Below are 19,606 nucleotides of genomic sequence, written 5' to 3'. Positions count from 1 at the left end.
TGCAGCTGGCTTAGCCTTGCTCTAGTCAGAGTATTGATCACTAAAATGAAGCGGAGGGTCTCTAGTTAGAGTCTTCAAAGTGAAAAAGCACTGAAGTCCAGTCCAGTGCTAGTCACACACTCTGAAAATCCATCAATTAATCACATTATGCAAAGCCAATATTAGACACAGCAGCACTCAGATACTACATGGGCTCACTCTGCTGTGCATGGGCTGAAGAGAACCCCCTCTGGTGACCCAGTTGTTTCTGCCCCTCCCCATAAAAGTTTATTTTTTACAGCCCCATGAGTGTGATAAGGACTCATCCTGTACTCAGCTCTCATGAGAGGGAAACCAGATTTCCCAGGACTCTTCCCCTTGCACCCAGTGCAGAGGGACTTTCAGGGAAATGCTTCTCCTGCATTGGGTGCTGAAACTCTGCATATTGTGGCCTGGGAGGGACAGCAGATCAGGGAGATGACAACCCCAGAGGGGCTGGAAGGACCCAGGGGTGAGAAGCAGCACTTGCAGCAGCGCTCTGCGTTCTCCAAGGCAGAGGTGCCAGTCCTGCAGCTGAAGCACACAGGGATTCCAGGGAAGGGTTCACAGAACAGCGAGGCCTGAAATTGATTGGGTCATTCATTTGAATGTTTAAAATAATAATAATAATAAAAAACCCCTCTTTGAATGGGTTTCTTTCCCCTCAAGCAATTCAAGCAGCTGCTCGATTTCCATTTGGCCTCAAGATCCTTTCACTGATATGCTATAAAAATTTGCATGCAGTAGAAATGTTGCTGGAGAGCTTGCGGTGGGAGGGTCACACCTTTGTAGCTACAAGGGCTGAGGGGATTTCACTTTCTTCTTCTGACTTTTGGGAGCAGGAGTGGGAATAAAGATTGGGGCAGAGGGGTGACAGAGGAACCAGCACAGATAAAAAGAGAAAAGATCACTGTCAGCACAAAATGAAGTGACTGTCCTACAGACAACAGTCTCCTACATTACATTTCACTAGTCCACTCTCAAAAGGCGGCAGTGTTAGATACAGAATAAGGTGAAGGTCCTAGGGGGAAAATAGTAGGTGATGAAAAGAATAAAGATGGCATAATGAATTTAAATAAGGGGTAGATTTAAGGTTAGATGGGCAGCTGGCCTTTCACTTCTGGCTATACAAATGCTTCCTTTTAAAACTCTTACCAATATTCTTTGTTCAAAGGGGAGAAGAAGGGAAAGGAAGGCATCAGAATGATTAATGTGATTTTTGGCATGATAGGCAAGGCTGGGGGCAGTGGGGGGCAAGCTGCTTCTGCATGGGAGAGCTTCAGGAAATCCTGGCACCTCAGGGTAAGCCTTCTGGAGGCTGGTAGAAGACAAGTCTATACAGGGAACAGTGTAATATGGAGAAGGAAGAATATATGTCAGCACTCCATTTCTGATGATAGAGCAAAGTGTCATTCCAGGAAAACAAGCAAATTTCAAGGAGGGAAAAGAGAGAGGCTATAAAACAACTAGATTTTTTTTTTTTTATATACAAAACTCACAGACTGCATTGATTTCATGTTTTTAGAGGACTTCAATCATATGAATAAAGATGGCTTTCCCAGCTCCCCTCTCCCAGTTGTTCACAGCTGGCTGACAGCCATCGGACACAGCAGCAATGGCCAGAGCACAGAACAGAGCAGCCAGAACTGACATTGGTGGATGAAGACTACGAGAACAGGACAGAAAGAGGCCTGGGGAGAGGTATCAACTAAAATAGAAAAGGACAGCACCAGGGCCACAGCACAATGACTTAATTTGTGGGTTTGTTCTGCTCTGTAGGGGTGGGCTAATGTGACACCCACGCACTGAGCAACAGCTGGCAACATCTGCCACAGCTCCTCCTCTTCTTCAGCTTTCAAACACTTGCTGTCCTCATCAGTTCTTCTTACTTCTCCTCCCCTTGCACTTCCTGACTGCTGCAGTTTGCTTTTTTTTAATGAAGTCCCTTATCGGGGCTTCAAAGGGGAGGTGCACAGAAGTCAGGAAGAGGAGGGAGTGGCGCCTTCCAGTCTTTCAGGTTAAAATTGCAAACACACACATATGCATACACATTGAAAAAGCAAAGCAAGGAAGGAAATCAATAGCCCTGGTCAAAACTCATTTTCAAATCTGAAAGAAGCTTGTGATTAGTAGAGCCCCACAGAAGCCACGGTTTCCAGTCTTGATCTGATCCTTAAATGTCAGCCTTGCAGAATCATAGAACATTAGGGGTGAGCAGGACTTCCACATGCCACCTAATCCATCCCCTTGTCAAACAGCCCCTTATGCATGAGATTCACCAGTAACGGGAAATGCCAGCTCCTTTTTATGGTTTGGTGCCGTGTTTGGACTAGAAAAAAGCAATGGGCACAACCTGCTTTCTTTACTGAATTTACCTCACCCCTGAAGGCCACTGTGTCCCAGGATCTCCAACATGAGCAGGGCTGATCACATATTCAGACCCTCCTAATCGCTCTTTAGCAATGCACTTTAGCATCTTCCCCACTGGGTTCAAAAGGAGTGCAGAGAGTTGGGTGGGATGATGGTGTATGGAGGAGGAGTAAATTCAGACAATTCTAATCTTGTCTCCAAAATTAGTGATTTTTTTTTTTACCCTGTATTTCATTGAATGACATCTTACCACCATAGTCAATAAATAAGTGGTGATGGGGTGGGAGGGTGGAGGACCAGGCAGGGGTAGGGAGGGATATGAGAGTGTGAGAGAAAGGAAATGAGGAAAATAAGCTCTGGCCACCTGAGCTCATTTCTGAAGGTGGGCATAACTGGTGATTAGCAAAGCCTGACTTAGCTGCTATTATCTCCTCCCTAGCTTGCGACGACGTAAATGTCAGCTTCCTGCAGCAGGGAGAAGACCACTAACGGCTGCGGCAAAGCAAGGAGAGGCAAGGAACTTCCAAATGAGCTTGACATTTTCTTAACCTGAAACAAACCGAGGCTGTGAAAGGCCAGGGAAGGAACCCATCGGAGCGACTGAGAGGGCTGTAAACGAAGAGCAAGACCTCGCTTAAACACAGCCATTTGTAATGGGCTGTTGAGCTGTGACAGAGGGTGAGTTGTGGGAGTTTGCATTGGGAGGGGGTGCCAAGAGGGTGGGTGGAGGAGCAGATGTGTTCACACTCCCTTTTGGCAAAGAGGATAATAACATTTGCCTTCTTTAAAGGGAATACTGATGAACAGTTAGTAAGCCTGGCCTGGGCTGCTTTCCATAGGCTCACTATCTTCTCTGAGGGCTTTTCATATGGGAGGATTTGAGAAGCAGGACCTCTAAGCTAAATAAAAAAGCAACACAGCGGGAATGATTCCCTTTCTTGCAAAAGTCAAAATTTAAAGACATTTTTTGTCCTCCTCAGGGCAAAAATGAGATCTCAAAGTTTTCTGGGCTGAACTGGGAGGGGAAGCACAACAAACAGGTTCCCTCAGATGAGTCAATATATTGATGATCAGCACACTCACCTAAGACATGGTAATTGCAGATTCAAGTCTTTGCTTCAGCCTGGTTCAGAGCAAGGCTGGTGTAAATCACAGCTCGGTTGCTCTTTGGGTGACAGGCCGGTGTACCTCACCACCGTGACTCAGTTCTGCATCTCTCTGCCCGTTAGACTTGTCCCAGTTCAGAATTCATCTAACCTGGTTCATCCCCCCACCCCGCAAAAGAACTGATGTCAACCCACGAGTGTTTTCTAATTAAAATCCATTTCTGAGAAATGAAGGCATAATAAAGGATCTGTGGTCTGTGTCAGACCAAAAGTTCCTTGACCCCTGCCTCAGAGAGCAGACTGCAAAACTTCAGAGAATGCCTAAGATCGGGACATATCAAGAATGACCCTTTACATCAGACAGTTTCCAAAAGTTACATCTCTAACTACATGTAGTTTGTGCCACTGGAAGAATACTTGGGTTTGAGGTGCACCTCAACCTACTAAGTCTCCTGGAACTTTCCTTGAACCAATGCACAGTCACCACATTATTTTTGCTGCACATAGGTACGTGCATGGTTTTGAAAAAGCTGCTTATTACAGTTCAACGGAGAAGGATAGACCATATTTTATCACAGATCTGCTTGTAAGGTTCATTATTGATTTTAATGTACCTGTGCCAAGAGGCAACGACGGGCAGTTTTTTAAAGAGAAGGAAGGAAGATTAAATATACTCAATCCTTGTCACCTTAGCAAACATTTATCCATCCGGTTGTGTGCGATGAGAAGTCTCTATTCCAAAGAAGGAATTAAATTTTAATAGGACAGAAACATGTTTGTAGGGCTGTCATAGCCCAGGATTGGAACAGACTACGGCACTGCAGGGAAACACCAGAGGCTGTTGACAGAAGAAAACCACAAGGTGATAACTTATGCCTGAAACAACTGATAGTGGGGAAGTAGGTGATGCAGGACAGGACTGATGTGAGGTGTCCTAGCCACTGATGGTGAAGAAATTCCCTGCTCAGAAAGGAGGCAGAACAGTCCCCAGCATTGCCCTGGCTGTAGCTACTGCTCACAAATGTGATACCAAAGTTACGATGAAAGCCAGAAAACCCCAGTACAGACAACAAGGTTCCTCACTGGTGTATACTTACTGCCATGGGCTTCCCCAGCAGCAGGACAGTCTGCAGGAGTATGTTTACAAGTAATCCTCTTCCCTTCTTTGCAGATGGGTTTTGCCCCAGTTGGGGAGTATTTAATCCTTCCAGGTAATGCCAGCCAAGCTCAATGCTAATGAGAAGGTTAATAATCTCCTTGCTTGGGCAGAGAAAGGCTGGCACAGCAGGTGAAACCTTTGCTGGGCTCTTCAGGTTACAGCCCAGGGTCTTCAGAACCAGAGCGAAGCGTGTGATGTAACACGCACTCACGAACTGGACCAGTGTAGGCTGGCAAATGGTTTGGGCAACTTGCACCTCCTCTGCTGTGCCCGGTACCACAGAGCAGGCACAGCAGAGGTTGCTGTTCTCCCACTGTCCCAGTGTACACCGAGGTTCACTCCATGCTCCAGTGAAGAACTCACTTTACCTCTTGCCCTTTAGTGGCCTCGGCAGCTTCTTACTTCCAGTCATTACCAGCCACGGTCTGGATTTAATGAGGCCAGAGTTCACTGGATGAAATAAATGCAGGTCCCCGAACCCTCTAAACCAAAGCTAATGAAAAATATATGCTCCCTCACTCCCACTCTCATTTTCACATCGGGCAAATTATCTGTGCTAATGCACGCAACTCTCTGCTCCTCCGCGGCTTCAGATGCTGAACTTTGAGTCTTTGTCACATCAGCCGGCACCAAGTAATTCTGTACAGAAGTCTGACATTTCCAGTTGAAAAAAATAAATTGATTAAAATTCAACAGGCATGTAGTGTTCAGCTTTTAAAGGTCGGCGAATCTAAGGAACTATCAACTGTAAAATAATTCAGCATTTAGAGGGGAGGGGCAGCTGGAGGGGTCCTGGGAAGAGGGAGGGAGCGCAGAATGTTAGGATCATTTACTGCCTGCATTTCACTGTCAAGAACATAATTACAGGCAATTTAATTACCGTATAATGGAAAGGGTCCATATTCCTAAGCATCACAGCCAGATCCTACTTTGACTCCCTGGACCCTGTGCAGTGCAGGCATGGGGAGGGGACTCTGACAGTGACCGACTGTTCCTGTGGGTGAGTGTCTGCAAAGGGACCTTGGAGAATGAAGATGGATGATCTTGTTTCTACTGCTTTTCATGTTGGAGACTGGATCAGGCTCATCTGAAGGAGGCTGTTAAGTCATCCACTAGAAGGAAGAAGTATCAGGCTGTTTGGTATAATAGCGGCAGAAAATCCCTACTGAGAGAACTCCTTTCACATGGGAAGTGTGAATTTATCCAGGTACAGGTCCTCTTTCTAGCACACTGCTGTCTGTTTGGTCCTGCACGTCTCCTGTGACTTCACTGTTACTAGGAGGCTCCACTGAATATGGAAGCCAAGATGGACAAGCACAGCCCTGTAAGTGAGCTGCAGAGATGAGTACTCATCCCAAAGGAAACCAGGTCAGGGTTTCAAGACCTGCCCCATCCATCTTACTTCACTGGAGGTCTACCAAGACCCAAATCCCCTATCTTGAAGTTCCTCCAGTTCTGCCATCTGGATTTTGCTTTTCAAGGTCCATACTACCTGGTTTTGAGTAAGATCAGGGTAGACAAACAGGAAGCAAAGCTCCTTCACACCAACCTTGATGGAGCACCAACATTTACATGAACAAGAAACCCAGACAAAGAAGTCTTCAGCCTGAGCCTTCTTTGACAGGTTGCAAGTTACTAATTAGAACACTCTCCCTTCCCTTGATTGCACTGTACATGTATAAGTCATGTTATCTAATGCATGGCTTCTCTTTCTTCTCCCACCCTCTTGTTAAAAACCTTTGTTCTTCACACTCTTTTGTACGTGAACTTGAGACCGGCTCTTTCCAGCCTGGAACACGTTTGGTTTCACTGTTCTGTGAAGTCAAGAAATACTTCCCATGGGAAGCATCTCCTAGAGCTTAGTGGCAGAGAGAGCAGAGGAGGGGTTGGAGCCCACCTGGGTGGGGTTTGGGGCAGTGACCTGTGGACAGCAGGCACTTGGCTTTCTGACCCACAGTTTAGCAGGAAGTGGGCAGAGTGATGCTCCGATTGCCTTTCCCAAGGAAGGGATCATAGCCTGTTGTACAATCCAACTGTGACCCCTACAGGTCTCTGGAAGGAGAATACTGTTCTCAGAGGCAAGCACAGGGAGAGAAAGGCATCTCCTCAGTCTTATCGCTCAGTATCCCTGAATATCAGGGTACAGTTGGTATGTCTGTGATTCATTATTCCTTATCAAATTCTCCCCTCACACAGGTGTCACGCCATTGATTTTAGTGGGGACAGGAATAGTGTGACTGAAGGGAAAAACATGGCCCATGAAGTTGCTGGTGAATTGTGCTCTCCAGGCCAGAGACCACCAGAAGGACTCAGCTCCAGAGAGCAAAAACACATATCAAAGGAGAGCAAGATGAGTCCTACTGCAAGGTGGCTGTAGGAAGCTTCTCCAGGGGAAATTGTGACTCAGCAACAGGCCAAACCAACCTTGAAAAATTGAAATAAGGAAAAGAGAAAGAAAAGGGCCAGCAGGCACATTGCTATTGCTCCATCTATCACCCAAATGCTGCTGTGTGTCAGTACAAAGGAGAGGCAGAGGAAAGGGAACACTGTGTTGTCTTCACTTAAAATGCTCCCAGCCTAATCTTTGCTAACTCAGCTCCATCCCTGGGCCACTGTCTTGTCTTATCTCAACAGGAATCTACTACAGTGCATCACTGCAAGCTCCTGCTAAGCTGTTGACCTCACTGGCACTTACGTCACTGGAAAAGTCTCCCTCCCTTTTACCCTGCCTAGTGAGTCCCTTTTGCAAGCAGTGGTACATCCCCATAGTATCTCCACCTATTACATTAGCCCAGTAGGGGGATTCAGCTCTCCCATCTCCACATACAAGACCTGAACCTCTGTTCTCCAAGACCACAAACAGGCAGCCGTGGCCTCCAACACACCACATGCTTGCCCTGGATCATGATGAATCAAGGCCACCACAAGTATCAGCACACCACCAAGCTGCATGGGCTTCTCCCCCCATGGTCAAGGCTCTCCAGATCCTACCCCTTCTGGCAGGAAGCCCTACGGCCTGAAACCTGTGTCAGGGAAAGAGGAGGAACCCTTGCAGTTCCACATCCCATCTCTGCGGAGCTTGCACATCCTGGAGCTGGAGAAGGTGGGTATCTCAACTCACCACTGAGCAGGGCTTGCCGATGGCAACATCCAGGGCTCACTCATGAATCAACAGCAGCCTGGCTAGCTGCTCTGCCTCCTTCCCCCTCCCACTGATACACAGCAGCCAAAAAGCACCATGTTGATTATTCAAGAGTGGACTCTTAACAGCTCTAATCAGTTGATAATCCAATAACACACTCAGCTGAGCTGCACTCTCAGCTCCCAGGTCTCTGCCGCTGAGAGAACATTTACAGCTGCGTCGTGTTGATAATAACTGCCCGGCAGTCAGGAGGAAAGCACAGCAAATGACTCCCTGCTTGCTGCTGCTGCCTCATGCTCCTTAGCCAGGTCAGAGGCAGGCAGACCTTTCCTCCCCATCTCACCCCTGCCTTGCCCTGGCCCCTCTCTGCTCACAGGGAGAGCAGACTGCTGCACAGTTGGCTGCTGGTGGGGTCCTGTCTTTTGCCTTGCATACAGCTGTGCAACAACCCAGCTCCTGGGATGCTCAGGAAAATAAGTTGCCTGTTCTCTTGAGCTACCCCCCTGGCAAAACTGCTTTAAATGTAATAAATAAAAGGGGAAGCATCAAATCCATCATTTTGAGGGCATTTGAAATGCAAGATGCCAGGGACCAGCCAGCACAGCCTCAGGCCCTTTCAGTTCTCCAACACTTCAGCACAAGCTGTGAGCATTCAGCCTGGGTGGCCTGGAGCCAGCACACAGGGAGAGACATTAAAAGCAGAAATATCCCTTCCTCCACACCACCCCAGCTTTCCATCCCCAACCCCATCCTGAGGCAGGCAGAAAACCATTCACACCTGCTTCTCACTGCTTTCACAGCCTGATTTCTCAGATAGAGAGGCTGGCTGAGTCTCCTGGCAAAGTCCTCTCTCTTTGCTTCACCTTCCAGGCATCCATTTTGTACAACTCTTGGCTACCCAGGCCCCTCTCTGGGTCTTTGCCACATGCTGAGGTCTGTGCTCAGCCCCCTCCTACCCCAGACAGGGTGTGCCTGGCCCTGCCTTATTAATCAATACCTCTCATTAGCCATGTAATTACAGATGACTGCTTATTTCCTCCAGGTGTATCATCAGGGCTGCAGTAGCAAAAAAGTGTGGAAAGCCATTTCTGGGACTAAACACAAATTTTCCATTAAGAGATTAAACCAATTTCCCCATGCATTGAAATGAAGAGTTGCATCTGTGTGTGCATGTGTACGTGCTTGCGTGTGTGGAGAAGTTTGTGTGTTCAGAGCATATCACCCTTTATTTCCTGAAACACTTTAGTTGGTAGATTTTCTAGACAGACAAAAGGGTGTGAAGAAATCTGTACCCCTACTGTAACCCTTTCTTGGGTACCTGAAGAAAAAAAGTAAAACTCAATAACCCGCAGCAGGATGTTTATTCATCACCAGCTCTCCCAGTGCCTGAATGCCTCTAAATGGTTATTTTTCACGGATACCCCTACGGTGCAGGAAAATGCATTGCTCCTAGTAATATTAAGATGTTCAGGTCTAACGGAGACTAAAATGGGATGGTTGTTCACTGGGGTGTGTTAAAGGGAAGAGAGCTGGACATGGCCTCCTCCATGGCCGGGGGACAGTGGGCACCACGCACCCAAGATCCCCACGTTCCCCACGGGTTTATGCCACATTTTCTCTCCTGGTGCAAAACTTCCCCCCGACTCAAACCCCATGGTGAGGCATGCCGGCCTGCTCTTCCTCCGCTTCCTCCTCTTCCTCCTCCTCCTCCTGGGATGCTGCCAGTTGCCACGGCAATGCTGCCAGCCAATCTCACACCCAGCAGAAACAGGTCCACTTGCCCAAAAGCCAGCTTGCTCCCCTCTGCCCCTTCTCCTGGCTGGCCCTGTCTTCTCCCCTTTCCTGCAGACCCCAATTAATCCTGGATGTCAGTTCCCTGCATCAGGAATGACCTGTGCTCTCCTGTACTCAGCAGGTGGGGCTGGCTGCAGTGTTTCTCCCCTCTTTTGGTAGGTCTCTCTCCCATCTCCAAACTCCCTCGCTCCCTGCAAGGTCTTTCCTACAACGGGTCCCAGCCAGCAGCTCTTTTCTCTCCTGGTAGTTTTGCTCCCTGCCCTCTTCATAGTCTGTCTCCTCTGGCACAGACCTCCATGCCAAGCTACCAGTCTCAGGCACGAAGCAGTAAATATTGCCTCTCACCCCCCAGGGTCGATGCTTGCTGCTGCAGCATCACCAGCGTTCAGGGCCATGGGAGGGGGACACGCATATCCTGATGCAATAGGAATGCATGGACCAAAAGAAAAGCCCCTTAAAATCCAGAGCCCCATCCTCCTTCTTGCCTGCACAGCACATGCAGCAAAGTTAGTTCAGTGTTTCCCTTTGTGCTGCTTATTTTGGGTAGAGCGCAGATCCTAATAGATTGTGGTAGCTCCAATGGGGCTCTTCTGCTTTATTGTGTGTGTAATCCCCTCTCTAAAAAACAGTCCTGCCTGATTATATGCTTAGGCAAGAGGCTAGAAAAACCCCAGGGACACTGAAATTCTCTACAGAAGAATCTGGGAAGAGCTGGGGTTTTGGAACTGAAAACAAAGTGAAGAAGTGCCACTGGCTCGCTTCTTCCCCACTTTGCAAAAATCTTCACAGCAATAATGATGCGTGCGGGGGGACTGGGGCCGCTGCAGACGTGTCTGGGAGACATGCTGTCTGGTGGAGCAAGGGGGACGGGAGGGGCGAAAAGGAGAGGAGCTTGTACAGCACATCTCCAGGGGAGCACTTTTCCAGGTGGAGGCTCTTCAGGGCTGCAAAATGCAGCTGGCAGCACCCCATCACCAAGTCTGCAGGACTGACTTCAGGTAAGAGGTGACCGCCCCACCGCTGTTCTCAAGGTCCTGGCCATTCGCTCCTCTGCAGTCCGTTCCAATTTGACATTAACTGGGCCAGTGCAGAGCAATTTAGCATAATTCCCCTGGGCCATGGAAGGTCCATGTAGGTCCTGACCAGCCTCATTTCATTCTCCAGTCACAGGGCTAAACCACAGGGCTATGATAACTGCCTTCACCTCCTCTGTCCCAGGGCCAACCTTTCTGATGCTTCTGAGGACCAGGACCAGAGGGAGGGGAAAAGACCCATCCCTGTATCAAGATCAGCCCCTGTCCAGGTGCTTCCCTTTACCAGAGCCTTTGAGCCCTTTTTCTGGGGCTTTCGAGGAGTTTTTAGGCAGAGTGTAAGGGGTAAGGATGGGCAGAGGGTATATGGACAGCACGAGAGCTGAGTGTGTGGACTGATGAGCTGGAGGAAACCATGCATCATGGCACTTAAACATCTCCAGGGCTTCCTCAGCGCCTTCTGCACATTTGGCCCTTGATCTCTTTGGTACATTTACTCTGCAGCTTTGATGAGGAGGGGCCCAATTAGCGGAAACAGCTTTACAGTGGAAACCACTGGGCTGAGACTCCCAGCTCATTTCACATATCGCTGGGCCCTGCAAAGCCATCAGTTGGTAATGGCTTTCTCAGCACTCAGATGGGAGCCGGTAGCCCTGAGCCGAAGGCTGTGTGGTCTGTTACAGTCCCCTGCACCACCCGCCCCATCCCGAATACCACCCCTCTGTGCCATGGTCATCCCTGCCGGGAAGCGGTGACAGCACACAGTGGTTTCTCCCGAGGCTTTGCAGAGATCCTCCCCGCACAGAGCGCCCAGCGAGGAGTCACTGCGCTGATTTTCCAGTGTGCTGAGGAATAAAGCCCATCTCTTCACCGCGGTCATTTTGGCTGAGCACTCTTTGGGGTATACTTGATTTGAGCAGTGATAATCAGGTGTACCCCCGGTCCTTGGCAGGCAGCGGCTCTTAATCAGGAGAGTTTCTGCTGCGAATAGTAAGAGGCATCTCCCCGGAGGGCTGTCGCTCGCTGCCTCCTGCCGCTGTGCATTGCTTACCGAAGCCGGGCTGGGAAGGGCAGCGCTGGCAGGGGGAGGCTGGCCGGTTTGGGGCAGGAAGCCTGGAAAAAAAGAGCCCCAGCAGTCAGAGATGAGGCAGCAGCGTGGAGGTTTTGGGATCGTACCTCAAACATTCGAGCAGTACCTGGCACCATGGGGACCTGACCATCCTCTGCCAGCCTTAAGTCCTGTGACAGTAGCGTCCCTGCTGCCATCTCCTGCGCTGGCTGCAGCGAGGAGCCCTGCAGGGACTCCCTGGCTGTCGCCTGCCAGGATCGAGCCCACGCCTGGGCTGGGGTTTGGCACGACCTGAACCCGCTGGCACTGGTGTGGTCCGCTCCGCCGCCGCGCATCCAGGGCTCCCAAACCAAGCTCGGCGTCGCATCCCCTCGCTGCTGCTCTACCCCTCCTTCCTGTCATTCGGTGACATAATGGAATCAAATTAAAGCCCCATTTACCAGTTTTATTGCCTATTATTTATAATACTCCAGCTCCAAAGTGCTGTTTTATAGAGTGCTTAAGCTGCCATTGCTGGATAGAGTTTGCCATAAATGTCTCCACATGCACAGAACATAATGTCCTCGCGTCGTGCAGGAAAAGGGAAGAGATTATTCTCAATTATTTCATATAGTCTGTTTTATTGTCTTATTGTAATAAACTGTCATACCCTACAACACTTTAAAATCAATAGTTTGCATTAAAAGTAATGAAAAGTAGTTATTAATCCCGCTTAGTGCTTCCGCTCTTCCGCTCACCGCGAGGCCCTGGAACAGGGAGCGGGTGATAATTATTCATTTCCGATCAATAGGAGCATTTCCCAGCGCTCCTGTATGTATTGCTGCCCTCGCAGCTGTGCGAGTTAATGATAATGGAGGGCAGGGGTGGAGGTCGGGGCTTGGCCGTGCCTCAGTTTCCCCCATCATCCGTGCCTGTGAGACAGAACAGTTTTGTTTGAGATGCCGGCCTGGGTTTAAATGCAAACAAAACAGGGGGTTTATTTAGTTTTGGTTTGTCTCCCCGAGAGCTGCCAGATTTATGGCACATGAGGGATTTTTTCAAACACAGCAATCAGATATATGGTATTGGCTCACGGCAGTTTTTTGCTCATCACTGGACTAACTCAGCTAACATCAGGCTCTTTTCCTTGATCAAGCTGTGCGTTCCAGACATTTGACCAGCGGTGACTGAGTCATTGCTGGGCATTTCTGAAACACCCACCAGTACTGTCTTACAGGCCCCCAGTCTGAAGGGATGTGTCTGGTTCTCTGGAGCCTCAAAAAGGACTCCAGTGACACTGGGTGTGTTGTGGTGTCCACTCATTTATTGCACGTGTTATGAAATCTGTGTGTGTTGGGACATGACAGGAACCTGTGCTTAGGGCTCTGCGTGCATGCTCACATATGATGCTGAAGACCTTGCAAACATTTAGGAGGAACGTGGACCCATTCATCCCTTGAAACATAGGAAGTGCCAGCCTGAAGCAGATCCAGCTTCTCTCCAGCACAGAGAAGCATCCAAAGCCACCACCAGCTGTCTCCAAACCTAGGCTTTAGGTTTCCTCAGCACGTCAGCCCCTGGTAATCCCCAAAATCTTGGACTTCTGCATAGCTCTGAGGCATAGACCTTATCTTCTGTAGGAACAATCCATGTGCTCCATCTGTGGTGCAGGCTGGACCTCACAACACACCTTTTGCATTGCTCTAGAGTATGTAAAAGCCAGGGGAGGCAGAGCTGAGCAGAGGCATAATTTTGCTGGTACTCATGGGCAGAGTATGATGAATGTAGAAAAAAGTTGAGCTGGATTCCAGGTTTCTTTGGGATGCTGCAGTGAGGTATGCAAATCTCATACTAGCTGGGCAAGATGAACCAAATTTGACCTTATTCACATCACTCCTATTTGCTTCATGACTCTTCATATTATTTGGGACATGTGAGTTCTTCCCTAGATGTTGTCCAGTGTTGCCACAATGTGACATGGAAGTCATAGTGCATATTGGTACTATGGAAAAGTGAAATGGCCCTTTCCCAAGGGCACGCTTTTATGTTAACAACTCACTGCAGACATGGTAAGATGCACTAAAATGCAAATGATTTACTTTTTCCAAAACCTGAATTTTTTTAAACCTGGATGATGGGGTTATGATATGAGCTGAGCTCACTGCCACTCCACATCTCCAAGGAGGCAGGAACAGTTATCCCTGTACTCTGTACTGAAGCGTAGAGAGGAGAACTGACTGATGCAGGAGTCAAGGCCACAAGCATGAGCCTGGCCACCTTTCCCCGAGGTGGTGTCCTGCTCCAGGCTGTGGCCCGTGCGGGTACATGCAGTACAGCTGGGAATAGCTGCTGAACAAATCTGAATTTCAGCTGGGGAAGGATGGAGAAAACAAACAAAGGGATGAAGAGGCATGTTGAGCATCAGGACCATACCTTTATTTTTATTATTTTTTAATCATATTTCCAATATATTTTTTTTCAGTGGGAAAACCCTGCTGGTTGCTTGGATTGACTGTCTCTGATTCAATACAGTTGTAATGAAAAGAATCCACCAGCACTTTAATTGTCATGATAAACATCAAAATCACCCATCCACCTGCATACACGCAGCTCCATGGCAGGCCCATTGTATCAATATCAGAGCAGCATTTCTTCACCGCCGCCGTCTGCAATAACTGAGAAATAGAACAAAATGCTAGTAAAACCCAGAAGGAGTTATCAGTGCCTGATCAGATCTCAAGAGGATTTTTTTATTTTTAATAAACTCCATCTTCCCCCTTGTTTGTCAGAAGTGCTTTGCTTTAAATGTTGTAAGAGCAGAAGCAGGAATTACCTGTGTCTGCATTCACTCAGGGAAGAAGACATAACCAGGCACTTCCACTCCTTCCATCCCAAGATCTCAAAGCAGTTAAGAGCATCCTTACTCCAGCCAAATGCCTCCATTTTTTAGGCCCCACAGCATCGATCTGCAAACACAAAGAGCCACAGCTAGCAGGAGCACAAGTCCTGGAGCTGAGCAGAGCTGACTCTGACCCAACATGCGCAAAGGAGAGGCCAAGGGAGGAATAGCATTAAACCACCAAAGCTGTGACTTCCAAGAAAGGTAAAACATCCCCCATTCATGGTGCTTCTCATTAGCTGTCAAGTACAGATACAGGTGTCTAGTTTAGGGGTCTTTTTCATTTGATGATGCCATTCTAAGTGTTCCTAGTTTCTGTAAGTCTCTGGCAAAGGCAGGAATACCCCACCCCACCCCACCCCCCCACTGCCCCCCAAATCAATAACCCTTTCTTACTCTGCAGGCATCCCAGGAAGGGGACTGGGGGACAGCCAGACACAACGGGGAGTTCTACCAATGCTGGTTCCACCTTGTTCTTTAATGGTTGACCCAGCCATCCCTGCCTTTCGCACACTCTTCCACACTGGAAGCTCGTTTCCCAAGTAACCATGAATGACAGTACATCTGTGCCTCCCAGGTCCCTTTCCTTGTCCCTAGATAAAGCATCCTGGTACCCTGCAAGCATCGTGGCCATCATGCATGTGCATGGAGGAAAGCGGGGCTCTGCTGTGCAGGGACAGGATCTGGGGAGGAGACAGGGAAGGGGGTCCAACCTCCCATGCAGGAGCCTTAGCAGTGCGCCAAGACCCAAGTGTGTTTGAAGGGAGAGGAGGGAGCGATGGCAGTCACTGTCCTGGCAGCTCAGTGAGATGGGTGGGAAGGATGGGTCTTTTTTCCGACCTAGACGATAGGGCTTTAATCTGGCTTTGACGTTATCTGAAATTAAAATCAAACCTGACATGCGGACAGTGGCAGGAATGAATTACACCTCTCCTGCCGGTAGATAATCCCCTTCTAATTCCCCCACTTTATTCAGATGGGAGATGGTTTAAGGAAAGCTGAGACAAGAAATATTTTTCCTCTCCCCCTTTGCAGATGGCAGCTCTTCCAAAACCTCTCCCTGGCACAGCCCTCCCAGGGTGCATCTGCTGGCTGCCAGGGCCATGCCATGTTTGATCACCCAGCAAATTTCTTCCCCCCATGAGCAGCACCCTCATCACCACCGTGCATTGATACAGCTGATCTTAAGACCAAAGCAGAGAAACTGAGTATACTGAGAGTATATATGCAAACGGATAATGCCTTGGTGCCAAAGGGAACAAAGAAACAAAAACCTGAACACTGGAACAAAGAATCACAGAATGAGGATATAAATGTTAACGCACAACAGCTTTAAGTCTTCTTACCTACCTTTCCCCACGCCTCAGCTGTGGATCTCTCTTGCACAGCAGCAACTCATAATTTTTTCATTTTCTGAATTACTGTGGCTCTGATGGCGGGGCAGGGAGGGTGGTGGTGGTGGTGGTGTCTCTCTCCCATTCCTCCCTTCCCCATAACTTCTGAACGTGCATGCCAGTTTCAACCAATTTAACAGAGTAGCTAATGCAAAGCAATCACATTCCTACCGGTTGCATAAGAAATAGGTGGCCAAGTAGAGGAAAGAGACAGGAGCCTTATTAGACATCAGAGAGGCCACAAACAACAGCACCACAGGAAACCTGTCTGCTTCTGTCCTGCTGCCCATGCGGTGAATCATTCACTAAACCCCTGTGCCATCCAGCAGAGTATTCTTACCTCCATCAAACAGCTGTGAACTCAAGACACCAAAAGGCTCAAGGGTCTGCAAAGACAGACTGAAGCACTGACCTTTGCAAGCTGAAGTTCCCAAGGACAGGGATGCCAGCCAGCTCCCCATCCTGTGCTCTGCCAGTGATTGCCACCTTGTGTAGGTGACACCACCATGGTGAGGTGGCCCCTGTGCTCTTCATGCCATCCCTGATAAGCACATCAGTGCCCCCAGGCAGCTGTGCGTCCTCACAGGAGCTATAGCAAGACATTTTGGCCTTTGAGCCACTTCACGCTCCTCCTCGTGAGAAACTGTCCCTATCATCCCTTCTTCTCCCTGTCTCTGTGAAGCTCTTGCCTGGGAGAGAGGACATAGAGGTTGATGTTAGCCCTTATTTCTTCACATCTCCTCCATGCCCTTGTTCTCCCTCATCAGACTCCCCTGAGTCGCTCATGCCCCAGTGTCCTACGCCCTACAGCAACCCTGTCAAATGCTCTCTCCTTCCCACCACCACACATCTTCCTGCAGCCACAGGCGGAAGGTGTGAAAGCCTCATATCCCAAAAGAGCAAAGCAGAGAGACCTCGGAGCATACTCGGAGGAAAGCGCGACGTTGGTGGGGATGCTCTTCCCCTTTGGCCCATCACTGCAGCTCCAGAAGGACATTGGGGCATGGAAGTGAGGAGAGATGAGATTGATGAGCTGTTTGCTCCTCGGTCACATGTTCAAACCCATCTCAGAGCAGTATTGACTGAAAGCAGGGGAAAGTCAGTGCTTTTAATGGCTGTACAGCATCTCTCCCTTCCTCAGCCAGTCTGCGGCGAGCAAATACACATTGAACTCCTCCACCACAAATGACCATTTCAGCAGAGGAGACATGATTAAGGGCAGCAAGACGTCCTCACTGTCCCCACAGCTGAATACCAGCTAGTGGTGCATGCATCAAGCCGGTTTGGCTCAATGGGGTGAAGAGTAATTTTTAATGTGGGTTGTTTGTCTGCCTGATGAAAGCTTCTGCACGGGAAGAAATTATTTACAGAGCCCCTCCTCCCCAGCTGGATGCCCTCTTCCATCCACACTTTCTTCTTCTCTGGGTCTAATGCAATCCCTGACTGTGAGTGAGTGTGGGTAAAATCAGCTAGGAATCTGCAGCACAATTCAATTTCAGAGCCATTCCAGCCAATAATGGCTCTAAACAAAATATAGTATGTAATTCACATAGTAATATCATCTTAATTACATTTTTTGGAACAGTCTTTTCTCTCTTGGTCTCTCCACCCTCCAGCCCCAATAAGCATATCTAAAACTAGAGAAAGAAAGTCATCCATCTCTTAAAACATCACAAGGGATGGGAGGGAAATTGCAGGAAAAACAGATTAAAATTGCAGGGAATTTTGCTCTTTTTTGTGGAGCAGTGTTCTCAGCGTCACCTTCGCATGCTGGGTAATTGATTTTCCATGGAACTCTTAGAGGCTTTTTTTTTTCCAATTTAGTTTTTGAATTTTAAATTAATTTCACGCCAGTCAGCTGGACCTGCACATTGAAATCTCCTGTGTTATCCTCAGAATAAGCATAGAAAAGAGACGGCAGGGCTGAGTCCTAATCCACCTGTCGTACAGCTATGCCTGAATGCCACTGTATGCAGTGCAAACATTGATGCTTATCCATTCTCATGTATCTGGTCCTAGAAGTGCCTAGGCCATACTGCTCTACATAGCTCTCTGATGTGATCTTCTCATGGAAACATAGACCCTAAGGCCAAAGGGACAACCTAGTTTGACCTCTGGTATAAGAGGCCATCGATTTCCCTGTATCCATACCTGTTTGGAGTATAAACTTTGGGAAGAAAAAAATAATCCAGTCTTGATGGGCAGGGGTGGAAAAATCAGGCTTCTACTCCTGCACCATGGAAAGGAGTCAGACGTTGCAACAGCTATCTAGTGTAGCTTTGTCTCTCTCAGCGACAGACCAGAGAGCATGAGCACAGTCACATTCAACCCTTTACAGTAGAGTCTGCTAGGTACTTTGTCCCCTCTAGCAGGGTATGAAATCCAGAGACAAAAGTGCAGCTCTGGATGGAACACCAATGTATTGCAGGTGTCTGCATTGCAATTCTCCGGCATCCGAGCTAAAAGATGCAGCTCCCTTAGCAAAAGCTGTCACGGGTTCATCAGCAGCTCCGTGTGACCCAGACGGCACAGCGAGGGGGTATGGATTACAAGCGCACCTTCTGTTGGAACAGCTGATCCCATCCATGGCGGTAGGAAAACAGCTCATAACACCTGTTGAGTGAGTGCTAGAAGGAGCAGTACTTGACAGCAGCTGCTACACACGGGCTATTTTCATAACATGGACACAAGTCATAATCTTGACTGAGATTCCCAGCAAGAGGCTAACTGGGAGGCTATAGCTAACAATGCACACAGCTGTGACTTACCAAATAAGAGCTGAGCCAAGAGCAAGAAGCCATTAGAAGGTAATAGTGTGAAAACACTAATGGCCTAGAGCCAGATTTGAATTAACAGTCCAGGAGAAAAGAAGCCTATCAACACTTCTTAGTTTCCCCTTGGTTTTTTTTATAGGATTGCAGTGCTGTCAGAAAGCTGGGAGAAAAAGGTGGCTTATCCTGTCAAGGATTCTGCCCCCAACACTGCAGTGCATTAACCTCTGCTCGGAAGATCCTCTGCTCACTGGTCTTCCAGGCTGGGAGACTAATGAAGAGAGGCACTGAATGCTGGACCTAAAAATTAAAGACCATTAGGGCTTCCCATATGAATTTACAGGCAACTTTAAAGCGTATCGCATCACAAAGACATACGAGTGACTGAGACTGAAAGCAGGTTCTACTTTATTCTCCCTGTTTGAATTACTCAAGCTGAAAGCAATTATCCACCGAGTATGCAAGAGAGCCTGTGTAAACGTCAGTGACAGATGAACATGCAATGGAGTCCATTCCCTAAGACCTCCTCTGGCATGCACCTGAGTCAGCATCTACCACAACAGCAATCTGACTTATTTTGTGATGGGCCACGGGAGCTGTTTCTACGCACCCTTTTCCTTTCCAGCTCCTACACACCTTTCAGCAAACTCTTTACCCTCTTCTCCTAGCCCCCAAAGGCTTTTCCTCCTGCTTTCCACAGTGGTAACCCATTCCACGTAGCAGCAGGGAAGGCAGGGTGTTGGAGAGCCCCACACTGAGAAACCCAATGGTCTAGCTATCGGAGCAAAGCACAGTCAGCACGCCTCCTCCTTTCCAAATCCCCAACACTATCAGCCTGTACCTGCTGTCCCTTCACAGCCTGAGCCATGTACTT

General features: G+C 48.5%; 1 protein-coding gene across 1 annotated transcript in view; it reads right to left on the bottom strand.

Moving 5' to 3' along the window:
- The window catches only part of LOC126052371 (lactosylceramide alpha-2,3-sialyltransferase-like), a 55,658-nt gene extending 43,634 nt beyond the window's left edge, over positions 1-12,024 (bottom strand). Inside the window, 2 exon segments of the mRNA XM_049832925.1 lie at positions 11,672-11,733; positions 11,817-12,024. Coding sequence (XP_049688882.1) covers positions 11,672-11,733; positions 11,817-12,024 — 270 coding nt within the window.
- Positions 12,025-19,606: the final 7,582 nt, after the last annotated feature.

Source organism: Accipiter gentilis, chromosome 29 (assembly GCF_929443795.1).
Source record: "Accipiter gentilis chromosome 29, bAccGen1.1, whole genome shotgun sequence".
NCBI classification, from domain to species: Eukaryota; Metazoa; Chordata; class Aves; order Accipitriformes; family Accipitridae; genus Astur; species Astur gentilis.
The sequence above is the reverse complement of the archived record's forward strand: the minus strand, read 5'-3'. Positions and strand labels throughout refer to the sequence as shown.